At 34.6% G+C, this 25,308-nt stretch overlaps 3 protein-coding genes and 1 long non-coding RNA gene across 5 annotated transcripts; 1 reads left to right on the top strand and 3 right to left on the bottom strand.

Annotated features, from left to right (window-relative positions):
* Nucleotides 1–590: 590 nt before the first annotated feature.
* LOC143459784 (uncharacterized) lies at nt 591–2,393 on the bottom strand. Its single transcript, XM_076957059.1, has 4 exons — nt 1,996–2,393; nt 1,782–1,856; nt 1,432–1,516; nt 591–965 (listed from the first exon to the last, which is right to left on the bottom strand). Exons 1-4 carry the CDS (start codon nt 2,144–2,146, stop codon nt 878–880), a joined length of 399 nt encoding a protein of 132 aa, XP_076813174.1. The 5' UTR covers nt 2,147–2,393; the 3' UTR covers nt 591–877.
* A 736-nt stretch (nt 2,394–3,129) lies between these two features.
* Nucleotides 3,130–10,406, top strand: LOC143459333 (cilia- and flagella-associated protein 337-like). Its single transcript, XM_076956432.1, has 22 exons — nt 3,130–3,434; nt 3,799–3,893; nt 3,963–4,083; nt 4,184–4,368; nt 4,477–4,606; nt 4,822–4,961; nt 5,081–5,223; nt 5,329–5,496; nt 5,666–5,814; nt 5,896–6,008; nt 6,146–6,266; nt 6,437–6,578; nt 6,723–6,817; nt 6,989–7,163; nt 7,330–7,509; nt 7,685–7,930; nt 8,141–8,267; nt 8,413–8,623; nt 8,869–9,046; nt 9,482–9,703; nt 9,834–9,955; nt 10,029–10,406. Exons 1-22 carry the CDS (start codon nt 3,288–3,290, stop codon nt 10,224–10,226), a joined length of 3,408 nt encoding a protein of 1,135 aa, XP_076812547.1. The 5' UTR covers nt 3,130–3,287; the 3' UTR covers nt 10,227–10,406.
* A 105-nt stretch (nt 10,407–10,511) lies between these two features.
* On the bottom strand, nt 10,512–19,951 carry LOC143459334 (anoctamin-7-like). Of its 2 annotated transcripts, XM_076956434.1 has the most exons (22): nt 19,693–19,951; nt 19,275–19,422; nt 18,776–18,951; nt 18,503–18,610; nt 18,106–18,242; nt 17,910–18,022; nt 17,733–17,824; nt 17,139–17,274; nt 16,866–16,956; nt 16,546–16,703; nt 14,807–15,027; nt 14,360–14,458; nt 13,975–14,077; nt 13,696–13,807; nt 13,465–13,617; nt 13,159–13,301; nt 12,844–13,049; nt 12,558–12,678; nt 12,343–12,449; nt 12,036–12,167; nt 11,689–11,727; nt 11,366–11,505 (listed from the first exon to the last, which is right to left on the bottom strand). In XM_076956434.1, the coding sequence occupies exons 1-21, from the start codon at nt 19,777–19,779 to the stop codon at nt 11,707–11,709; spliced, it is 2,664 nt and encodes an 887-aa protein (XP_076812549.1). In that variant the 5' UTR covers nt 19,780–19,951; the 3' UTR covers nt 11,366–11,505; nt 11,689–11,706. The 2 variants fall into 2 exon arrangements, with proteins under 2 accessions (XP_076812548.1, XP_076812549.1); XM_076956433.1 differs by lacking the exon at nt 11,689–11,727 and having other exon boundaries at nt 10,512–11,505; nt 19,693–19,934.
* A 3,362-nt stretch (nt 19,952–23,313) lies between these two features.
* Nucleotides 23,314–24,982, bottom strand: LOC143460226 (uncharacterized). Its single transcript, XR_013117840.1, has 3 exons — nt 24,843–24,982; nt 24,413–24,549; nt 23,314–24,027 (listed from the first exon to the last, which is right to left on the bottom strand). It is a non-coding gene; the product is annotated as an uncharacterized LOC143460226 (long non-coding RNA).
* Between the last annotated feature and the right edge of the window lie 326 nt (nt 24,983–25,308).

The raw sequence follows: 25,308 nt of genomic DNA, 5'->3' as shown, positions 1-25,308 counted from the left end.
GATATAGATTTTTTTCAAAAAGCGTGCTTTTGACTTTTATAGGAGGATTTCCTCGGAAGTTGATGTTATGGAAGGTAGTCACATCAAGTCACATTCTACGTGAAAACATGATATTGTTATTATAACGTCACAGCTTGGTTCTTTTAAGATAGCTGTGCTTGTGCACTTTAGCACTAAAAACTAAACGCTACAACTGTTTGAGACGAGGCGGATCTAAAAGTCGCCCAAAAACGCCCAAAGCCCAATTTCATGAGCCCAATATTGAGCTAAAACGCGAAATTGGCAGCCCCGGAGGGCTACCAAATGTAATAGACATGCTTGCAACAGTGAATGGCTATAAATCACCAACACAAGCTTTAAAATCCAATGGTAGTTGTTCTTTCAAAATTTAGTTTCATTATGGATGTGTCCATCCTGTAGGCATTTGAAAAGTAGCCTTCCGTACAATCTGACACAAGCCTTTATGCTTCCACCTCACCAAACCACCTCACCTTTATGCTTCCACCAAAGATTACCAAGTAGGTTAAGTTAGTTATCCTTCGTAACTTCGGTCAAACGCCAATCAATGCCAGGATATGGTGGAAACACAATGAAAAATTAACTTCTATTTTATGTAAGAGTTCACTCGTAGTGACACTTTGAAACTTTTGGTTTTCACAATCACTGTGACTTATTTTTGTACCAAAAAAAAGAACACGTAAACTTTACAGTTTCAGTATTGACGGTATAACACAAATAACAAAAGTAAATTTGCACATGAAATGTATAGAGACAGTTTGTTTAGTTTATAATCAGTAAAACTGGAAAATGAAATGATTTCAGCACATGAAATGAAGCATGGGAAATTTTATCACAGCAAATTTCTGTTAAAAAGTTTTCATAAAGCCTCTTCTTCATAACTGCTATCGGTTTCACTGTTATCTTTTTGCTGATTTGCTTCCAATGCCTTCAATTGTTTCTTTTGCCTAAAAAATGTCTGTATATTAGCAACAATAGAGTTAGACGAGAACGGGAGGCCTATGTTGCCAAGACGCTTTTTGATAGAAAGTGACTATTTCACTATAAGTTTAATGCAGCCCGTTGTTAAATATCAAAGGTTAGGTTACGGGAATCGGTATTCAAAAATTTTGTTTCAGGATTTCAGGCTTCATAAGGTTACAGTAGATTTAGGTTAGGTATAGGTTACACTGCGTTAGTTATAACTTATAATATCTTAGTTAGGTTAAATCTGTGAAAAATAACTTTAAACGAACAATCTTTCTGGTAAAGTAGTGACAATCTAGATAACATTAGGCTATAGTAAGACGTTGCTTTACAATTAACCTGTATCTGCTGGTTTCGAATTTTATAATTGCCGTATTGTAATTAACATAATTTGGTAAAATAATTAGATGTTTCCGTACGCAAGCACATTGACTCTATTGTTTTTACCGTGAGTGAAGCTGACGTGTTCTCGGTCTTCCTCTTTCCTGAAGTTCTTTTCGGGTTTTCATTCTACGTGGTTGTGTTTCTGGAACTAAGTTTTGTCGGAAATCAATACGCTATCTATTTCAGCGGAACAGTAAACAATCGCCATATAAAAGACCATTTGACTACATATAACTTTCTGTAACAGATTTTAAACGACTACTAACTCTTTTATGAACTTCATAAATGTAATTACATTATACAGATTAAACTTAAGTCATCCCCGTCACAGGTAGGCAGTAGCCTTGTTTATTTAAACATATGGACTACTCCGCTTGAAATTTTAAGTGAATTTAACACTATTAATTTCCTACCAAAAGTAGCATCGGAATCATCCAAATCGGAATCTTTGATGACATATTTTATTTTCTTTCCTTTTTTATTATAATCTAGAAAGTGTACAATATTTAAAGATTAATCACAAAAAGATGCAAAATACAGTTACTCTTGTCCGTTAAACATGTTTACAAATAGCTGTTGAACATAAATTATGAAAAGAATTGCATTTTATCTCAATAGCTTTTAAACCTTTTAATTTCCATCCAGTAATAGCTATTGCTAGAACGACAGCTATACAGTAAGCCCCCATAAAAATTGGAAAAAGTTCTTTTGACATCATTCCACTGACTCCAAAACCGTAAGTGGGATGCTCGTTGTCTTGACCAGGTCCTCCTACCATACTTTAAACGCCAAATCAATCCAGGAACTGCTACAAAGACTTCGTATTTCAACAGACCAAATGCCTTGGCCACTTTCTGTCTTAATCTTAACTTACTGAAATTTTACTCTTTGTATGAAAAAACACGCTCAATGTATAGTCCTCCTATGCTACTCGATTGTGGAATATTCTTACTGTAAAATATTCTCCTTCCATCATGCTTTCTTAGCTGAGTATAACAATTTACTTTAGTACGTGTGAACAATGAATTAATACTGTAGTAATAAAGACGGCGTTGGCTTAATCGTGACGCTTTGAAGTCACATTTGCCTCCGGGGGCTCATTTTGCAAAACTTTTTGAACTCAAGTAATTAATGTAGGTGTATAAGGTGGTAATTGTCCACTACAATTTGTGGTTTTGTTTGTTATACTTAACGATTTTTAATATCTCAAAAGCTTGTTTCCCAGTGAGCAAACTGCACGGTAAAATATTCACAAAAACATTATAAATTTTAATTGCAATTGAAATGTGCAAGAACGCATAAAATAGTGATTACTTTTCTGATGTTGATGTTGTTTGAACCGTGTTAACGAAATATTAAAGTAAAATAAATAGCAGGATATAGTTTGGCACTCGGAAGGTTAACTTTATTTATATTTTTATACACGAGCTTTCGCATGCATAAGCTTGCTTCTTCATGTGTACTGCGAAAAAATGATGTTGATTTTACCTTATTGAATAAATTTTCTGATGTGCTGATCTTACATTAATTGTTAAACCATAACGAACACTTCAAAGTTTGATAGCTCGAAATATATCATTGAAAGAAAATTTGTTCAATATCTTATTATTCTAAACATTTAGCAAAATTTGCTAACCCGGAGCTGTATTATATTTGTTGCGAAAAGTTAAGCTGTGTTTACATATATTGCCGCTGTTTGGCGCTATTATCAGGTGGCGGCCATGGAAACCAAACTACTGTGTCTCTCGCAAGTGTTGACTATTGTGCAGCATAGCCTACAGACAAACAAAGCCTTGGCCTAGCAGCGAAAGTTGCCGACGTTTCCAGTGAATACTGGAAACTAAAAATATCTAAACAGAATTAAAAAAGCAGAATAGAGAGTACTAGTACGTACTACGTAGGTTACTTATCAAAGAATCATGAATGATTCTCATCCTTCCAAGCAAAGGTCGCTAGGATCCTCAAGCACAAGAAGCCAGCTAAGTAAAATTCAGAGTATTGGAAGTGAACAACTGGAATCAAAACTCACATTGAAAGATCTTGAGGAACTTATGCAAGCTTTTATGGTAACTACTTTTTAAAACTTTTTGGCTTAGGCTATCAGGCCTATAGACTAATCAGGCTATGTTGCAGCCTATAGCTAAGTTACAATATATCAATTGTACCAGGTAAGCCTATACCTGCAAACCATACTGTGTTATTAAGTTAAGCGTTTTCTGTAGGTCTAGTGCAGAATTGTGCGACCATTGGTTGCGTTTGTATACTAGTAGTCAATGTTGTCGTCATTATCACTTTTTGTACACTTTTGCATTGGAGATCTTTCTTTTTTGTAAATCACTTAGTTATAGATAGTCGAAAACCTTTAGCTTATCAAATTAACGATAGTTTTCATAAGTTTAGACTTACTCTACCTGTCTTAATCTTGTTAAGCCTGCTGATGATTACTTTGGCACACAAATAAGATTGTCTCGGAACCAATTCAGTGAAAGACTCTCCCGAATAGTGAGGAAAGGAACCAAAGAAGAGTAAGTTAGTACGTAATCCATTATTTAAGCCTTTTTTGGGTATGATATTTCACTTGAAATTATGTTCAGATATGGAGAGCTTTTTGACAAGATTGATATCACTCAGGAGGGGATGGTTGACTGGGACATGTTTGTTCAATTTATGTTGCTTGAGTTTTACGAAGAAGATGAAAAAGTTAAAACTACACAGGTACAGTGATTAGTTGCTCAAAATAATAAAGAAACTTTAGTTTTCGGAAGGTTAACTTTGCAAAAAATACAGCCAGATGATAAACTCTCAACGTTTGTAGGTACCACAGTGGAAAGAAATTAAAACCATACAGAGTCCACATAAGGACTCAATTCAAAGAATTGAACTGATGCGTGCCACCAATCGATACTTAAGTGTAAGCAAGGAAGGTTGCATTGTATTCTGGGACCAGAATGTCAAAATGCAGCGTTCCATTAAGATTTCTACTGAGTCCGTGAAACCAAGGTCAGCTTTTTGTATATCTTACATTTGCAAGGGATTTCATACTATGATATGTTCACTAAGGTCACGGCAAACATTAAGTTATATTTGTGTTTTGAATTTTATATGCAGAGATCTCTGGATTACAGATTTTGTACTTCTACCAAACGTTAACAAAATCGCTGTGTCATTTACTAGTAAAGAAATAGCATTCTATGATCTTAGCTCCAAACTTGATTTCAACTGCCAGTACAAACTTCAGGTGACATTTATACATTATGCTCGATTAGATGTAGGCTATTAGATGACAGTTAATCTCTTTTTATAAAATAAAAGTAGTTATTAATAAATAAAATAATTTTTAGTGTTTTACTTGATAGAAATGTTTTCTATATTACAAAAATGATAGACTGATAGTGTAAATACAGGGTAAAGTTGTAATTTTATCTGATGCACTTGGTTTATGTGTATGCGCAGGGTTTGAAAAGCACTCCGCTATGTATGGACTACTGGGCAAATCCAGATGACCCAAATGAGTCTGTATTGGTATTTGGTGATGTTGGAGGCCAGGTCTCAGCATTATGCTTTTCATCTGCACAAATTGCACTTTTTGACAGGTTTAAGACAGCTGTAACTTTTTTGTTGTTTTGTTTTCCTCTTTTTTCTTTTATGATCATTGGTTTGCAATGCATAAATTTTTTAAGTGACAATCATCTGAACTGATTACTATGAATAGACCTACACAAGGCTCAGACAGCAAGCAATCTGACAATAACACAACGGTCTGTGTCAGGATGAAGGAATTACTAAAAGACAACGCAAAGCATCCAAACTGCCGTGTTGTTTACCATTCTGCCCACACTGGTTGGGTGAGGCAAGGTAAAAATAACTTTAGACAAAACGTTTTTCCTACTGGTGGTTTGTTTTTAATTACAAATATTAATTTTAAAGTTGCAACAAAAATGAGAGTTGTTTATTTTGTAGTGAAATATGCTGAGCATTTGGAATGCTTTATCAGCTGTTCTACTGGGAAGCAAAACTCTGTTATTGTTGGATTCGTGGAGAAGGCAAGCACTGCAATGCGCACTACTTCCTTCAAATATTATCATGGAGTCCATTCGTTTGATTACCACCAACAAATGAATTTGATAGGTTGCTAAACTCTTTGTGAAAAGTAACACAACAGTTACCTTTTAATGTAATTTTAGCTTAATGATTTTAAGGATGAACAGTAACTAATTTTTAAACATTAAACAAAGCTATTGTTTTATGTATGTTTGAAACAACCTGTTCTCATTTTTCAATGAACATTTTGTTACAGCAACTGGCAGCGTCAATCATCAGGTCTGCTTGTGGAACCCTTATGTTATTTCAAAGCCAGTTGGTATTTTGACTGGCCACATGGCAGCAGTGATACAAGTGATTGTAAATGTGAATAAATCACAGCTAATGAGTTTTTCAAAAGATAAGGTACATGCATCATTTGTATTCTTCTGAAAACAACTATAGGCAATAACAGTTACTGTATAATGACATTGTTTCTTGACTTAGGTTCTTCGTATATGGGACATTCAGCAGCAAGTATGTCTTCAAAGATTAGCTGGAATGTTTCCCAAAGGACCTGAAGTCCAGACAAGGCTATATTTTGATGATGTTAAAAACAGGTCGGTCATTGCTGTTGTCGCATAAAATCTCAACTTTAAAACATTATTTATCATACTGCAGAAGTGTCATCTAAACTGGTTTTTACTTTAATCTTGGTTGTAAATGATGCAGTAGACCCATACGTTTTATGTTTCAGACTATTTGTGACGTTTAATTATCAGCTTACATTGCTGGAGATGAAGATTGAGATTCGAGATCGTGTGATGAGCCACGAAAGACCTGTGACATGCGCCATTTACAACAGTCTCTACAATCAGGTGATGGTTGGTAGCCAGGCCAGTGTGAAGTGCTATATCGTAATAATTCCCCTTTATATAAGATATTTGCCAGTATTATATTTCTACGTGTTTCATCGGATAATGTGAGATAACATACCAATTTGTTTGGTAGCACTTGATTAGACATTTTGATACTGACATACTTACAGGTGATCAGCGCATGCCAGGGAGGAACTGTCACTGTTTGGATGATTGACAACGGACAGAAAGTGAAGCAGTTTACAAACTGCCATGGAAAATCAGAAATAACAACTTTAGAGCTCGATCACAGTCGAACACGCCTTTTCACAGGTGAGGTTTTGCCATCAATTTTATAAAACATAAACGGGTATTGTTTTTGCAACATTATTTATTCAACATTTATCGCCTGTATGATTTATTGTAATATACAGTAGCGTACGAGGTATATGGCCCTTTAAATATTTTATGCAACAGGTAGCACTGATGGGACCATAAAAGTTTGGGATTTTAACGGACACTGTCACCACAGTTTGAATGCTGGAAGAGATAGACCAGCCGACATAGCTCAGGTAAAAATATCATGTGTGTAAACAATGATTTAGATTATGTTCAATCAGTTAATTTCACTTAATTAGTTACTTGAATATTGTGAATTTCACGTCAACCGGTATGAGTTTTGGATCCTTTTTGCATTAATTTTGATAAAAACTAACTATCTTATATTTTTGTTTCCTTGTAAGGTTGTCATGTTGAAACGCTCTATCGTGGCCATAGGCTGGGACAAACTTATCACAATTTTCCGGCAAACAGCACTCACACAATATCACGTGCAACCAGCTGACTGGAAAGGTGGAAAAGAACACCAGGATGACATTTTAAGTTCTGCCTACTGCCCACCAAGTATGTTGGCAACCGGTAAGGGATCAAAGAGCTGCTGGAAGTTGAACTTATGTGGAGTACTTCATAATTAGCTACGGCTTAGTTAGTTTAATCAAAGAACATATTTTCTTTGATAAAACGGTGCATTTATTCCACAAATATAATTTCATTCATACATAAATGTTCATTTGATGTTACGTAGGAAGTTATGATGGTGAAATAATTATATGGAACACGAATTCAGAAGGTGTGAGTAAGAAGTTACAGCAGCGATGTCGGCAGCGGTTCTCCAGGAGACAAATACAATCCTCATCGCTTTCCATAAGGGCTAGAGATGAAGAAACACCGATGCTAATGCGCCCTGTGACATCAGATAGCCAAGGTAGGCGTGCTCTTTGTTTTGCTTGTTGGAGTGTGCTAATGTATTGAACTTTTACCGGCACGAAAGTTGAAGAAAACTGTTTTCTGTTTTTTGAGGACATTTTTACCCATTTTCATTTTGTCATGTCACAGTTAAAAAGCTAACAAATGTCTAACACAGAATTCTACTTTTTTAGCAAGTGAATTGGAATTTAGTTTCGTGATCTCACGGCTGGTCTTTCTTAAGACTAGAACTGCTTCACATCATGCAGCGTCAGGCTCATCATCATTCACCGGAGCAGATTTGGTATCATGCGGTGGTGGTGGATGGGTACGGTTTTGGAGCACAGCTAAGAGTGCCTTGCTTTCAGAATTTATAGCCCACCCTCATGCATCCAATGTAATTGCCACAACTGATGCAGAAAATAAATTTTTGGTGACCGGTAAGCACATAACTTTTACCTTTAATCTCAATATCTCAAATGGATTCTTAAATTTCAATGGAAGTTGGCCTGGTAGTTACATTTTAACTGCTCCTCAGCAGTTAAGGCTTGTCTTTTCCGACGCTAATAAATGTATTTTTCTCATTCATGTTATGAAATTTGTAATTCCATTATACAATAGCAAATTCATTGCATTTTTTCCACATGCAGCTGACAGCGAGGGGGCCATGAAAATATGGAGCATTGAAGATTACTTGATCGCTGAACCATCCGACACAATATTTTCACCACCAGAAACCATTGCTAGTTTCCAAGCGCATTCAGACTGCATCAACAGGTGTAATATTTATACACAAAGTGTTATAAAAATTATGCTTTATATTATGTTTATATTAGATATAAACTAAGACCACTGAACTTGGCAGTTAAAGGCATTCACGGTGATCTAAGGTTATTTTCAGCTCAATGTTTTTTAATTTCAGCATCAACATATGTATCAGAAACAACCAAAACTTCATCATCAGCGCGTCGTCCGACTGCAGTGTTGCATTATGGGACATTGCAGGTAACAGCGTGGGTGAGTTTGGACAAGAACAACATTGGAAGTTGGACTTTTCTGATCCTCTCGCTAAACGAAATATCGATGAGGTTGATGGGGAAGAAACAGAACAAGCGGATGAGTCTCTGTTTAAGGCATGTATTGAAGTTTTATAAATCAGAAGGAAAAGTTTTTGGTTCAAGGAGCTAAGCTGCTTAAAGTTTGTCTTAATAATTCAATTGTTGGCAAAAAATAAATTAAAAAAGTTGATACTAGATAGCATTGTAGCAAAGTATTGGGTTTGACCATCAAGGGCTGTCTAAGTTTGATCCTTATTCTGTTATGTTCACTTTTATGCCACAGTTGGTTACCAAAGCTTTATCATTTTGTATTTTCACAGGAGTTTGATATAAATGAAATAGAGTTGGAATCACGTGCTAGCACTGCTGCGGTACCATCCAAGCCGCCAACTGCTCATGGATTTGATCCAGACTTCCGTGCCCAGACTTGGAAGAGCACAGTGCTTGGGAAAGCTTACCAGGAGGACAGAATGCAGAAAAGAGAACGCAAACAACCAGGTAAATTGGAAATGCTTATTACAGATGTGCAGTTTGTGCCAACAGTTGTGTTTAGTAAAAAGTGTTAGGTTATACGATAAGTATTGTTGATTGAAACTATATATCATACTTGAATTAGTAACTATGTCATACAGTTTTAACAAAACGTGCTTCCCAATTGGAGGTGCCGGCACACCTTCATTGAATCTAGTGAATCCATCATAAATAGGGGTCATCTATTTAAAACAGGTCATTTGTACAAAATAAGGGGTGAGACACTGATTTCATTGACCCAAAGGGGTACAAAGTAAAAACACATCGAGTAGAATTGAATCGATTACATCCTAATATCTAGGTGGATGTAACTATTTTATGCATGACATATATTAAGCTTTCCTTGTTAAAGTCGAACTATTCTATACTTTCCATCCCATTTATTTATCACCTACCTTAAAGGTACAGTCCCCGGTTACAAGGAATACATTGAGGAATCAGCGGTTGGACCATATGGTATCCTGGATTATACAGATCTGGATTCAATGCCAGTGATGAGGAAGCCGGACTTTATGCTTCATCCTCATAAATACTTTGGTGAAAAGTCTGAAAAGGATCTATCAAAAAGGAAAGTTGGAAAGCAGCCAACTGAAGTGCAGCAAAGCATACGAGATGTGAGAAAAAGTAAGTAACCATGTAAATAAGAGTGATCGTAAAGTCAACGCTGTTCAAAAGGAACTAAAAGAGTCACGAAAGTGTGCGTTTTTGTAATTTTTCCTTTAATTTTTGTGTTAAATTAGTTTAACCTGTTTAGGCCTAAAAGCTGCATTTGATGAAAGAAGTTTGTTTCCCAAAGAGCTGTTAGATTTTGAGGCTCAGATAAGAACAGAGCACGCACAAAAACTAAAAACACCAGGAAAGGATGCTTCCAAGAAGGTTGGTGGAAATCTGTTGAAACCATTTAATGAAAACTTCATGCATTTTCTAAACAAGATGTACTGTATTTCAGATGAAACCAATACTCAAGTCTTTCACCACCGGCAGTGGAAACGTCAGTTTTAATGAGTTAACCCCCAAACCTGGCGCACTGTCGATGGCGTCCAAAGTTAGCAGTAGAGTTGGATCGTCAACGCATCATAATAAACCTTTGTTGAAGAACAAAAGCAGTGCAAATGTCATTCATGCTGAGAGCATGGTTATGTCATGAGCAGTGAATGGCTCTTTATCATGAATTTTTCCAGCTGCATGTGTTATTTTTTAACACTTACATGATTGTGTTAACCATAACACTGAACTTTAGGCAAGCGTGCCACTCCTTGCACCAGCTATCACGTCAAAGCTGTACTGTACACAACTCACTGTGATATTACACCTTGTTGCGAAATGATGCTTTCTTTTGCTGAGGTGGGCACATTATTAACATGCTTACTGCTTACATCAATCCATAAGATCCTCACAGCTGAGTAAGATTAGTTCTTGAACCACTAAGAAATTCCGTTTCTTCGTCTTTATTCGTAAATGGTGACAAAATGGTCTTGTAGTACTTATGTATGATGACAATAACGCAAAAATAGAGCTTGCAAGTCGCAACAACGATAGAATCTCTTAGTTACTTAAACAGCATACACATACTGCACATAATGATCGAAAAAAGTAATAGGTTGCTATTTGGATCATCTATTGCACAAGACAGCTTCACAGCGTTCGATTAATGATTTCAGAGGTGATAATATTTAATGCTTGACAAGGTAATATGTTTCATGATAGTGCTGCACAACGCTCATAATAAGGGCAAAACAGATGAATCTCCTAAAATTGTAGGTACTGTTATACTACATTTGTACCCAAGGTAAAACTAGGCACATATTTTATGCACAAAAATTAGGTAACAATAATTTACCAGAAAAATAATGCAAGTACAATTAACCACTAATTCTCACTTAAAAACCAAGATTTTACTTTGACTGGTCACGCTTTTGTTTGCTTCTTCGAACAGCTAACCGCTGTCGTCTGGCTAATTTGGCATCGCTGTTTGGTGACCCAGAAGGTTTGAAAAACTGGGGCTGTGTTACAATCTGAACCGAGTGTTGCTTATCCGAAGGTGTATCATCTTCCAATTTCGGAACAAGCTCTTCAGAAGCGGGTGCTGTTGTTGTCTGCTCGGTATCTGTTGTTTCTTTACTTGTATGTGGTTCTTCTTGAACAGAATTGTGAGACTGGTCAGACAGTTCAAAAGGTCTGTAGACTTCATGCATTTTCGACAATGGTCCGGCAGGCTGATCTGTGGGTGTAGCTACGTCGTCGGATGGTGTGGTATCCTCTTCCGGAATCACATTTAAAACATTGGAGGAACTACTTTCCACATTCTCACTCGTAGTTTTTGAATCTTGATGAAGAGGTGGTTTCTTCGATGATGTGGCTTGTGAAGATGGATGGTGACGAACAATTACAGTTGGGTCGTGAGTGTACAACTTAAATACTTCAGTCTAAGAAAAATCAAAGTACTAGAAAGTGATAAAGTCACCTATGAAATTTTTCACTTTCCTACTATAGTGTAGGCAAGCTATTAAATGATATTGATGTTTAACTCTAACTGAATAGCCAATAAAGAGATCAGAGTTCTTTAAAATAAATTTCTTTGATAGTAATGAACTAAATTAATAACATACCAGGAAAAAAGAAGTTGATTAGAGTTGGCCTGCTCCAAGCTAAATTAACCATGCATATATTCATTCATTGAAGTTGAAAATTACAATTCAAGCAATTACATAATAATAAAACACAAAATAATAATTGCAAAATGACTTGATTAATATCACAGACTTTTCTATTCTGATCAATGTTTCATTCAGATCCAATTTCTCAAAGCAAGCAAAACAAAGTAAAATGTAAACTTCCTTTTGCATTCATTAGTCATTGCACATATGCTAATTCAAATTGGCTGCTGCTACTATCATGATAACAATTTATAAGAAAGAATTTCGCTGTAAAATTGTTTGTGCATACAGGAACTTACCATAGAGGTATCAATGTTGTCAGTGAGAGCTTGCTTAGCGAGGTAACGTTCTCGTTTTACTTTTACCATCAAACTTTCAGGAATATCTGGCACACTCCAATCAATCATTCGACTTATGAAGAAAACTACGTGCTGTATAGAGAAGTACACTAATATTGCAGTAAAGGTAAATTAACTTTCTTAAATTTATTCAATAAAATATATTCTTTCTAAATTCTTTAATAAATAAGTTATTTCTGTTCAAAATAACTCTAAAAATAGTTCCAATAGTATTTAAATTTTAATTTGATTACGATCTATTCTCCACCTCAAACACAATCACAAAGGCAAGTTTGCAAACCAGCAACTCATAGTAGTACTGGGTATATTGACCATCAACAGTCCTATGCGCATAATATCGGCATGATTTAAACTCTGAAAAATAAATTTAAGACTACAGAAATGTGCCTTCAAATAGGACTAGTCGTAATATCAAAATACGATTGGCAACTAAGCCAAATGAACCTAACAACTCCAACTAACCGGTATTATTTGGTGCATACGAAAGTGAGAAGTTTGTAAAACCGTTTAAAGTGTCATTGCCAACTCTATATTCATAAAAAAGCCTTGGAATAAATTGAGACGTGAATGCGATGAGAAAAGCCTGAAAAATATACAAGTGTTCAATGAAATTTGATTTAACTCACATCCAACTAATTTAACTATTTGCCCAGTTTTTTTTTACACAGAATACCATTTTTCATCTTAATTTATAGCACACTGTTAAAAAATTCCAATTTACGTGGCACGAGGTCTTATCACAACTCACATTTGTTACCACTGCTATCTGCACAAGGGCGTCGAGAATTTCATACCAAACACCAATGTCTTGTGCCCGTTCTGCTATGGGACGTCTTGTCTCACAAACCATCTTACGAGCGTCTAAACGGATCTCAATCCAATTGTTTAATAGAGCAAACAGTGGGGCGATTGGGAATGCAGCAACGAAAATTGTGATGAAGCCAAACTGCAGAACTAGCCAAAAAGTAAATCAAATTTGGGACATAGGAAAATAGTTGACCACAAACCTTCAAATTTGAGTTATCACTTAAAACTATCATCTGCAAAAAAATCAGTGTCACACCCATTTCCAAATATTCATGAAAAAGTCCTTGAAATTCCACAAGTTCATGGTATTCAATTTCCCATGGTTTAGTTAGATTTTGCTGTCCATCAGACAAAAACACTCTTTTCATCTTCCTCTTTTGCCACTTTTTCTTCAGCCAGCTTTGGGAACACATAAAAAGTTTTCATAAAAAAATGTTCCTTTTTAAACAATTCTTGAAAATTATTTCAGACAATTATCGAATATGTTTTTTCTTTATCAAGCCTCGTATTAACAGTGGTACTGTAGTAGCAGATGCTCTAGTACGGCATCACCATCACTTACGGTACAACCAGTTCTTCTATATTGTTTATGGCTTGCTTTCCAACCATAATAACAAGCAATTGTTGAGCAAGCTCAATCAAACACCCGCCACTTCCACAACCGTCATTACGAATTCCAAACGTGGTATCATAATGTCCAGGATAGCCGACAAACCTGTTGTTAAAGTGTTTAACTTAACAGATGCTTTAACTTTAGACTAAAGTGATGAGTGAAGCGGAATCTTTAGCTTACTTTCCTTTGAAGAAGGCAATGTAGAATATAGACGAGTAATAGTTGACAAACTGGAAGACAAAAACCTTAAAAGTCAGAGAGTCTTCATACTGGGTTTGAGTTCGATGCATTTCTAAGTTAGACAACATTTAATAAAAACTTTGTATAGCCTAAAAATACAACAACATTATCTGCATACAAAATTATCTTAACCATTGAACAGTGTCACATAGGTGGGACAATGGTGCCGCGAAAAATGTATTATGTACGAAGTGTTGTTACATGAAAGACAACACTAACCCCATTTTGTAAGAATTTCAGCAACAACTGTGTAGATATTTGCCATCAACATAATCAATATAAGATTAATTACTGCACCAGAAAATGTTCTCAGGTTACTGGCCTAAACATCAAATTAAAAATTTTTAAGGTTTTATTCTTGGCATTTAGGATAAATCAATGATCAGAATGCACTCCTATAAAATGTGTAATCTATAAGTCTAATAACGAAATTCAAAGGATTATTACTCATTGAAATCAATAACATGCATTATTTAGAGAAAATTAGCCAAAAAATCTGTAAAACCGTAAGCATCGAAAAAGAAAATTTATAGTCACCTAACAAAGAAAATGTAATGGAACAAAAACTGTTTGCATTTTATACCAATGGAATCAGAGAACAAACCTGTCCTTGAACTAACTTGTCTTTGCTTTCAATCATAACTAGACCAATGATAGCTTTATAGACTATCACAGAGAGCACGAATATAATGACTACGCCCAACTGCCAAATAAATAAATACCGTTCATGAAACTTGTTTGATATTCATAAAAGTACCAATCATTTATCTGCACCTTTCTTTAATTTCATAGATTAATTATTATCAACAGTTAATAATACATTGAAAAATTGGTAGGAGTTGTTTGCTTCTAGATACTTTTACATTTATATTTTTAAAGTTTAGGATACTCTATTTCAATGATACAATTTTCTTTTGATGACAAGCTCAGTTTTTAAACTCTTAATTCATTACACAATTATAAAAAAGTTAAAAACAACACACCATAAAAATATGTGTGACGACATTGGTATCCTTCCAATACACCACTGATTAATTATTAGTTAACCTACCATTATTATTAGAATTGTAAATCCAGTGAAAATCCTTCTTAATCTCTGACCAGGTGGGAAATGTGGCTCCATTACTCCAGTAACAGGATTTAACGCCATCGTTGGAGCACGAGCATTGTACTCGGGTCGTGGCCGCTCCTCCTCCGCCTCGAAGTCCATAACCTCCCAGTGATGAGCTAATTGAGCATTCTTCCTCTTCCAGAACTCCAAGAAAAATACGGCTGAAAAAATTAATTTTGATGAGGAACCTCACACTATTTAAAAATCTATTCAGTTTATCCTACGGTTTCAAGGTTTGATAATTGGGAAAATTTATTTACCGTATTAATTTTGCATAATTTACTTACTTTAATCATCCTAAAAATTTATTTGTTTTATCAGAACAAGACAACTACGGAAATGCTAAATGATGAGATGTGATGATTCCAAAATTTTTAACAGTTTTGATACCAATGAAAAAATTAAGATTCTTATACTTAACATTCAAAAATCTAACGGGTAAGAAACCTAATGGGATATGAAAATCAGTTGCTGTTCCATCAACTATTTTGCTTTATTTTTTCATGCTCATTTATAACAAAAAGATTGTTTCAAGACCATGCAGGTTTATGTGGTTGTGTTATGATCTGAACTGTAGCAAAATACAACAAAAAATACATGTAATCCGGTTGACAACAGTTACTCATCAAGCTATGAATAATTTATGTCTGTCGTAAGCACAGCGTAACAAAAGCAGTTTCTACAAGCTTTCAATTTAATAGTTCATTAAAATTTCATGGACATGAAATTAACACGATTATAGAAAGGATAGAAATAGAATAGATAAATAGATTTATAGAAAGAATACATTTCATGAAAGACAAAAAAACACTCCTGGGCATAGAGATGTTTCTTACAAAAATCACTATGTACAACAAAATATGAATGATCTAGATCAGTGGTTGGCAAACGTTTTTTATCGCGGCCCAAAATTTCTAGAGCTATTGAAGGCCCACTACGTGAAACCACTACGACAAAACGAAAAATTTAATTGTTCAACAAAAACACCAATCGCTTGTACAACGCAATAGCTTGCTACTAATACTTTGGTACTTTCTCAGATTATCGCACTACCAAAGACGACAGGCAAAAATTTCATTTTTTTAAAGGAATTTCTTTTTTCAAATATGGAAATTGTTTGTGATAAAGCTCCTGCCAAAACTGCAAGACAGATGTACTATAATTACCATTGGTATCACTTTTTGGGGCTTTTAAAATACAGTACAATGAATGTAGGGCTATCACGCGGCCCACAACTACATGATAAAACTGAAATAATAATAAATAGCTCGCGGCCCACTAAAAATTGCTAAAAGGTCCACAATTTGCCGACCACTGAGCTAGATGAAGCATAGTTAGTTATGGATGTTTATGCAGTACCGGCAGTTTAAAACTGCTTATATAAATGGTTAAGGCTACAATTCTATATGTTCGTAGTGCAGGTAATTAATGCCACATGAAACAGGTTCTCTCCTTTTGTAAGCTTGTAAGCAAAAAAACATGGCCTAATCACTATGTATAGTTACCACCATAAATAATTTAAAGTGTCTGTAACAAGATAACATCTTAAACAAAAAAGTTCAATAATAATTATACCTTCCACAACAGTGACCCTGCTATAACGTAATAAACTTAACAAAATGGTCAAAATTTTTCAAAATACTAACCAAAAGAAAACTTCACATAAAAATCTACCTTACCCCAAAATGACATTACAACAGCAAAGAAGACAGTTCCTCCATTGTCAAAGAGATAGGCAAGCTTAGTCATCAAACAAGTACTGCTTAGATACCACATCCTGCAACCGTCGCACCGAGGACACATCACAAATTTTTTTCCACTACTACACACTTCGTTTCTGCAACAAATACCATTATGTTTCCAAGATAAAGTAGTAAGCATAAAAGAGCAGAAGCCCCAAACACACAACCACATGCATTCGTTGTGTGCATGTGTACCAGTACATGGTATGAAGTTGAAGTACATCTACTTAAGATTGTTGCTTCAAAGAAGGACTTACGCAGGAGTGTTTGTTTCGATTAGCGCTGCACCAACTATAAACACAATAAGGCCCAAAATAGACACAGGGAGCAGCCAGGATGTATAGAAACCTACAAAAATAGCACAATTAATTCAACATCGATTTTATTATAATTTTGGTAAAGTTAAACAAATATAAGCAATTTGCACAAAAGATAACTTGTGTAGTATCATTGCATACAAGGAAAATATACATTGTTGTTAATTTCCAGTATATAGGCGAATATGCAATGGGGGTGAAACATTGAAATACCTAGCCAGGCAAAATAGATTCCAATCTTTTCTCCAAAATAACTGCGAATATGGTCGAGGGGTTGATACTTGTACCACACCCCCCATCGTGCCCAGTACTTGCGTAAAACCTGACGAAGATTTAACAGGGTGGGGTCCTGAAGCAAACAAACTGAAGCTATGATAAAATTAAAAGTACATACTATTTTACTAAAGCTCTGCTCTCATAAAAAGCATTAATATTTGCAAAACATATGCAGCAACATCAGCATATCTAGAGGAAATACATGTTATTCAGTTTCAACAGTCATTGTTAATAACAGCTGTGGTAGCAGCAAATGACTATGACATAACCTAACGCAGGAAACATATGCAAGTGAAAGGAAGTCTGGTACAGAAATGAGCTATTGACATATGGTATTGAGAAATTGTTTTGTTGTGTTGTTTGCATTACGTGTTATGTTACTCACTGTATCTTTGTTTGGAAATTTAATGGAAACAGTTATTATATAGTAATTTCATGCAACGTATACACTGAAATCAAAACTTGCGTTGGTGTTTGACAAGCCTACATAAAAGTTTGCCAAATTAGAAACAGGATGCACAGCCTACTTACCACATCCTGCACAGGGTCTGTGATTTTAAAATCTCCGTCATGCAGTGGAAATGCTGCAGAAAAGACGTTTTCTGACAGAAGCCGTTCGATTCCTGTTACAGTTACACACATTGAAAAAGTTTATGTGCAAGAACATGGAAATACAACACAACAAAAAGCATTTTTACAACAACATACCTAACTCTGCTCGTTTTTTCTTCCCATACACAGTGTTTTGTAATATCTCCCAAGCAATTCGTGCACGTTCAGTATTTGAGAAATATGTTTCATGGTCACTGCTGCCTAAAAAACTATCAAATAACATCAGTTTAAAAGGCAAGATATGAAATTAAAAATAACCATAGTAATTGGTTGCAGTAACAAGCTCACTCACTTCTGTAACTTTGAATTTTTAAATGTACAAGTGAAGTAGAGGCTTGGTGGGTTGGGAACGTCTTGGTCCATGCAGTTTGGAATCTTAAGTTTTTTCAATATTCGACTGGACCACACATGCTGCTTGTATTCTCTCAGCTTGGAAAGCAGCAATAAAAAATAATCAGAAAATCTAAGGTTACTTTCTTTACTGTATAATTTAAGAAAAATTTTACTATACTTAGGATACCAATCACCCGATATTAGCACAGTACAATTAAACATTCTACTAAATTTAATCTTTATAGTTATTCATATACCAGCAGCTAGTACTATATTATACATATACATGGCCTGGCACAAGACATATTTGAAGAACAAAGGCACTTATTGCAGTGCAATCTAACGAATCAACATACTTGTAAAGGCGCCCTGAGGTTTAAATGTTCGGCATAATAGACAAGCAAATCCCAAGAACAACTCAATTTGAAATAATACACAGTTGTCTCTTCACCAGAGTTCTTATCCTATGTTAAAACATAAAACGCAAACTACATTCAGCAGTCACAGATATGCATTAATTTGCCAATAATAACACAGAATAAAAACAATAAGTTCTGTAAAATTTTGCAGAATGTACCCTGGTAAATGTTTATTTAGAGTTATAATATATATTAATGATAGATTCTCACTATTTCAATTAACATTCCTTCACGGCGCAAATTTTTAATAAATTTATTCCTCCATTTTTGATGCTGGTATTCCCAGTTTTTTTGCTTTTGCTTGTTTGCTTTTTCTTCATCTGACTTTCCCTGGTCGCTTTCATTTAGCAAGTCTTTGTGTTGTTCCTCATATACAATCACAAAATCTAAGAAAGCAAGTAAAACTGTTTAATGCACCAAACACAGAATTGAAAACAAAAAAGTGATAGACACATTGATGAACTTCAAAGATATGAATAGTCGTCACACACTGATAAACAATATCAAATACCTTTGAATTACATATTACACATAATATACATTATGCTGTAATCATGAAAAGTGTCATCAAAAAGATTATACAAGTAAAATTGCAGGGCCACGCCTTTACTGAAATTTCCACAAAAGTGGAAAATATTGCTGAAAAGTTGTATTAACATAGGTTTAATCGGTACAATTAAAGTTGAGGCCATCGACATCTTAGTCCTACCTATTTTGGTCACTCCATCGTCAAAGCAATTTCTAATTTTTTGTTGATCATACTTAAGTTTGTCCATATCGTCAAAGCTTCCAAATTTTTTTACTTTACTTGAAGAATCTGGTGATATGTTGACAGAAACTGAAGAGCCCGACTCAACCTTTAGACAAAAGTAGTAAAACTAATAATAATTAGCTTACTGAGTAAATTGATAGGATAGGAGCCTACTGATAGGAGTGATACAAACATTCTAGCTTGAGGAAACAAGTTGAATTATTTGCAAATCTTAGAAAAGACAACGAAACCAGGAACATCTATTGCATTTAAAGATGTTTTTTCTACAATTAGCACTTGTAGTAATGAAAAACACACGAATGCTGTCAAAAAATATCATAGGATTATCATCAAACCTAATGCTACAATAAATCACCTCAAGAGAAGTTTCGTTTAGTATTGGTTGCATCTCTTCACTAGATCCATTTTTACTGAAAACTTTTAATTTTTCCCACTTGCTCATTTTATCTAGTCATGAAATTATCACAGTGTTCATGCCAATAGAATATAATAACGTTGAGCAAACGAGACAATAGGCCTATTTGAAGATTAAGAGTTAAGCTATCTGCAATACATAGGCCAAATAGTTCAGTACTTTTTACTATTTTAACTGCTTTTTACTGTGACATAAAAATGAAGACCCACTAAATTAGATAACCACAACTGGAAAGTATGGCAGTTTCTGACGACAACTCAAGTGCACAAAGATACAAGTTTTGGCAAGATTGCTTGAACTGAATTCTTAGTTTATTTTTAATAAATTGGCATACAAGCAACCAGTGTTTCATTGTTTATTTATTATAAATCAACATGAAGATAAAAAGTTGTGTTTGTTGATGAACCTTGTGCATGCAGGTAACACACTTTCCACCGTGGGTTAAAACTAAGCATAAAGTTACTACTGGGGCCACTTATGATACCACAAACTTTTTTATCTGCCTGTAGGAAGTCTTCTTAAAAGTTAAACTTCGCAATGGTCATCACCACTGATGTCCCGGGTTTCAGGTTTCACATGAAAACACTTGCCAAAATTCTTTTGTTGTATTTTATGTATTAATCTCATAGCTATGACCTATAGTCATGTTTTTAGGACTAGTATACAAGTGCACAACCACAGGATGCCTTTGTATGTACTAGACCCCAGCTTCTCAAATTATGATGTCATCTGGTTGTGCACTTGTATACTAGATCATTTTTTCAAAAGAGCTCAGCAAAAATTTTGAAATTTATAAAATAAACTTAATTAAAATTTAATTTGGGAATCAGCACTGGCAGAGGTTTAAGTCATTAACCTAATCCTATACCAATGACATAAAGTTGGTTGTACCACAGTACCACCTACAACGATAGCCGACCCATATACAGAGAGAAAGAGAGAGAGAGAGAGAGAGAGAGAGAGAGAGTTTATTTCACCATTCAAAACAAACTAAAAAGTATCATAACATAATTCCAACATAATTGATTGGTGTGGGGAAGCGAAAAGACCTCACGGTCACCGAGGTCATCTGCACCAGATTCTATTGCATACAAAACAATTAAAACGGATAGAAAAAACTGAAACTCAATTAATTAAAACAACATTGCAAAAAAATTCAGAGACACACTACAGAACCAACAGCAGAACAAGAAAAAATCAACAACAATATGATGCAACACAAATCAACAACTATACATCTATCGTCTTATTCACAGTTATCTGAACAGCACTTCCCTAAAGTCCCCTTCTTAATTGATATGAGAAATATTTATGAGACTTAATTTTTTTATATTGTTTGATAATTTATTCCAAAATTAGGTCCTCGAAGTATTAACCTTTTTTTTATCTTTTACTGTTTTGGTTCGGGGCAAGAATAAGTTGTCCTGTGATCATCTAATATTGTATTTATGTACTGTCTGCATTTTGCTGAAATAATCATAAAATATTTGGGGAAGAAGATTTGTGTAATAGTTATAATGCATGAATTTACCTGTCTGTAGTTGACAGATTTGAGATATGTTTAGAACAGAGTTGGGCAAACTTTTTGACTCAGGGGCCAAAAATTTCTCAAAATTTTCCAGGCGGGCCATGCGAATATATACTCGACAAAGACTGTTTACACTAGTTTTATGACCTAATTTTTCAATAATAATTTACATTCAAAAACTGTAAAAACAACAAAACTTGCATGAAAATTGGATTTAATTCCAGCATGAATGATATTTTTAGGAACTTTTTTTGCGAAAACATCAAAATTTGGTGTTAGCTTGCTTGTGGCAATTCTCAGAACAGATCTGAGGTGTGCATCAGTTAATTGAGATTTGTGACTAGATTTGTCGATGTTCATCAGGCTGAGCGTCTGTTCACAACTATATGTGGAGCTAAACAACACCAAAATAAAAATAGTTAGTTGTCCACTTCGCTTTGAACACTCTGCGCTCACTGTCGACTTTTCGCTTCTTTGACGTACTCGTGTTGAAAGAAATTATTCTGTATTAATTTAGACGAGCTCTTTTTTAGGTTCGAAGATCAAACATTTTGCACAATTTTACCACAAGAGTTCTTCTATAAATCAACTTTTTTTGAGTTTTGTAACCTTGCTAGGCTAGTTTGATCCAAAGGAAACAGATCGTATGCGCTTGAAAACTCCCAAACAAATATTACACAATTCTTAGCTGTCACGAAACCATAAACCAAGACAGATTGATTGTGTTTGGATTCCAGTTGTCTTGTGGAGTCAACTGTATACGAGAATGAAGAAGAAAAATGAATTGTTTCGATGCTCTAATTTATACCAACATCTGGCGGGCCAGATTAAAAGACACAACGGGCTGGATTTGGCCCGCGGGCCGTAGTGTGCTCATGTCTGCTTTAGAATATTGTTTGCTCTATAAATGTAGTTAGCTTGGTATTTTGTTTCTATTGTTAATTAGTCTTACAATTTTATTGTGAATTATATTCAATGGAGTTAAAACACTATTTGATGCAGATCCCCAAGCCATTATACCATATTGTAAAGCACTATAAACTAGATCAGGGATGTCCAACCTGCGGCCCGCCTGAGATTTTTGTGCGGCCCGCCAGTCATTTTTACTCCGAATACTTTGATGACTGATATTGTCAAAGTGGTTAATTTCATCAATTTTTCTTGAAAATTAATAGTTTCTGCGGCCCATTGAATTATTTCAAGTGACAATGCAGCCCACTATAATAAAAGGTTGGACATCCCTGAACTAGACTATAGTATAACATCATCAAAGCCTTTTTATTGGTAAATTGTCGAATTTTGTACAAGACACCACAGATTCTTGAAAATTTTTTGCAAAGCTTTTCAACAAGATAATTCCATTTAAATTGTTCGTCTAGTATTATGCCTAGATATTTAATTTTGGTAGACCTTTCGATTTTCTGGCTATTTATGGCCAGGTTTACTGTTTCTCATACTTTATACATGTTTGTGTCAGGTGTTCTATCGACGACAACAGCAACATCATAACATCCACCAATGAGTTTTTACAAAAGCAGCCTACAGGTTGAGGTTGACAAGATGAAGAAGTGACAATTTGACAGTTCATAATCCATGGCTTAAAATACCAGATGTGCAGACATTTCTGCATTTGTTCTTTCCAAAACGGCGTAAAATCCTTTAAATGTATACCGGTACCGCCGACTGGTACATGCTATAGAGTATAGACTAATTAAAGAGCCATATCCAGACGAATAACGCTCCTGGTGATAACCATAAACTAAATCAACAAGTATATCTAACTTTCCTAGGTTGTAGATCGGTAGATTGATCAAGTGTTGACTTTTTAGCTTGTTGTGAATCGTGAGAAGTCAACCATCGCGGGACATGTGCTGTCATGCGTGTCAAGATAGGTATTTAAGTTTGTTTTTTCGTTTCAAAAAGGGTCTTGCAGAAATGCTTGTCTTCATTATATTTACTTAAATGCGTTCTTTTGCAACTCCCAGTTATTTTATTCCAGTATCACAATATATCTATAAAAAAAGTACAACACTTTCTTAAAATGCAAGAAATGTGGCGTAGTTTAGATACATCAATTTACTGTAAAAAGATCAATTTACAGTAAATTATTTGCACAGCTTGATTATAATTAAAACTTTGAAAAGAATAGCTTGGAAAGTATAACGTCGGTGTTAAACTGCTTTAAAATGAAAGAAAAACAAAATAAAAAAGAACTATGCTAGCAACTTTTGCAATATTTGGACTGATATTTTATAATCTGATATTTAACACCGTTCAATTTGTTTGTACAAAAAAAATTAGAATTGCATTACATTTACGTTTCCGGGTATATGGATAATATTTAGGTATTTAGAAAGAAAGTATAGGCTATACATGTAAGCTATAAGCATTTATGCACAGAAAGAGTCACTGATACGTTGTATATTTATTTCAAAAAAAAATTAATATCCATGTTCCTTGTGTGGACAACTGTTGATTTGCTGTCGAAAGCGATTATGAGCTTATACAGTAGAATAGGCTATTCAGCCAAATAACTCAGCTTACAGGTAAGCTTGTAACAATTAATTTTTGATTCCGGTTAGTGTTAAAGCACTTGCATTAGCGTTAGTTTATACTAAAAACTGCATTTAAACCTTGAAAGAAGGGGAAAGTAATAACAAAGCAGCGGCCTACAACTAGCCTACAGTTGATCACATTGGTTTTACTTTTTCAAATTCAATGCCGCAATAGGTTGCACTGGGGCGCATCTGAAATATGTAAGAAAAGTTGTCAGTAATTAGCCAAACTTTAAAATAAATTTCATTTTAAAAGTTATATCGATAAGATAAGTTAATTTAATTATTCAATTTTAATTGTAAAATTGTATATTTCAATGTAATTATATGGCTTTATTTTCACAATATCCGAAAAGTTCAGTCTCATTTTGGTTTTAAAAATGATGTAAATATAATCGATTGAATAAATGGGTTATAACTAAGTTAATAAATCATTGATTACAAACTTCAAATAGAATAATAACAGTGCACAAACGCAAATTTATGCTTTCTTTTTAAAGAAAAAACAAGGGATTAATTAAAAGCAAGCACAAAGCGTGTCTACAAATCGAAATTTATGGAAGTAAAAAATGTTTACCTCCAACTGTCCCTGTGACACTTTAGCTCGTAATTCCCAGAAGGCTTGCAGTCATCATCAGTCTTACATTTAGTGCAAGTGCTGGGGAGATTTTCGTGGTCTACGCATTTATGTTGATCATTAACTACTGGACGTGCCTGCGTATAAGTTACAGTCATTTAACATTAATCACTAATTTTTTTTATCGTAACCGATAGACCTACTTGGAAACATGACTTTGTTATCTTTTCGGAACAAATGATGTTTCCAAAAAGGAACAGCTGAAAACATTACAACTACCACTACATATAATAGTGGCTTAACAAGGTTTATCGGATATCTAAAAGCCTAAAAAGTAGGCTAAGCAAAAAGTGGTCTAAACCCGTACGCAAGCATTTTACTTGGAGCATAGGCCTATGTATGTTCGACAGTCGTAAATTTTTATACTTACAGCGCAAACCGCAATGAGACCCAAAAGAAGTACAAAAGCAAACATCTTCATTTTCTTCAATCAAAACTTTTGACAGAAATTACATAGGAAGACAAGACGAAATAAAGTTTTTCAGAGATGATTGTCTGCTGATATAAAGAAGGAATTGCTAGAAAGAAAAAAGGTTTTTAGCTTCTTTAAGTGAGAAAAGGAACATTTTTTTGTGATGACGTTTTTTCAAACTTTCCTTTGAAGTGAGTTTTAACTTCGGACAAAGACAGACATTTAGACGCGTTTTCCTTTTATGTTTATTGTGAAAACAACATAGATGATGTATGAATAATAATAGCTTAGCTTCTCATAATCTAAGCACTAAGTACGGCAGGTTCAAGTGTCTGAAGAAGTTTTACAACAAGTCATATTATATTTATTTTCTTCATACATAAGGAAGAATGTTTTTTTTGCTTTGGTCCAAACTGGCGACAAA

Source organism: Clavelina lepadiformis, chromosome 5 (genome assembly GCF_947623445.1).
Source record: "Clavelina lepadiformis chromosome 5, kaClaLepa1.1, whole genome shotgun sequence".
In the NCBI taxonomy this organism is placed as follows: domain Eukaryota; kingdom Metazoa; phylum Chordata; class Ascidiacea; order Aplousobranchia; family Clavelinidae; genus Clavelina; species Clavelina lepadiformis.
Note: the sequence above shows the minus strand (reverse complement) of the source record. Positions and strands in the feature narration are given on the sequence as shown.

Bases quoted from the DNA above. Each gene is read 5' to 3' on its own strand.
- LOC143459334 (XM_076956433.1), bottom strand. From the start codon at position 19,779: ATGAGCAAGTGGGAAAAATTAAAAGTTTTCAGTAAAAATGGATCTAGT. The intron at 14,459-14,806 runs GTAGGTTAACTA...TTTATTTGGCAG, and splicing joins TTACAATTCTAATAATAATG to TTGGGCGTAGTCATTATATT. The intron at 13,050-13,158 runs GTGTGACACTGA...CTTTTTGGCTAG, and splicing joins TCATGAATATTTGGAAATGG to TTCTGCAGTTTGGCTTCATC.
- LOC143459333 (XM_076956432.1), top strand. From the start codon at position 3,288: ATGAATGATTCTCATCCTTCCAAGCAAAGGTCGCTAGGATCCTCAAGC. The intron at 5,224-5,328 runs GTAAAAATAACT...TTTATTTTGTAG, and splicing joins CACTGGTTGGGTGAGGCAAG to TGAAATATGCTGAGCATTTG. The intron at 5,497-5,665 runs GTTGCTAAACTC...ATTTTGTTACAG, and splicing joins CCAACAAATGAATTTGATAG to CAACTGGCAGCGTCAATCAT.
- LOC143459784 (XM_076957059.1), bottom strand. From the start codon at position 2,146: ATGGTAGGAGGACCTGGTCAAGACAACGAGCATCCCACTTACGGTTTT. The intron at 1,857-1,995 runs GTTTAAAAGCTA...TACACTTTCTAG, and splicing joins TACTGGATGGAAATTAAAAG to ATTATAATAAAAAAGGAAAG. The intron at 1,517-1,781 runs GTAGGAAATTAA...GACAAAACTTAG, and splicing joins TGATTCCGATGCTACTTTTG to TTCCAGAAACACAACCACGT.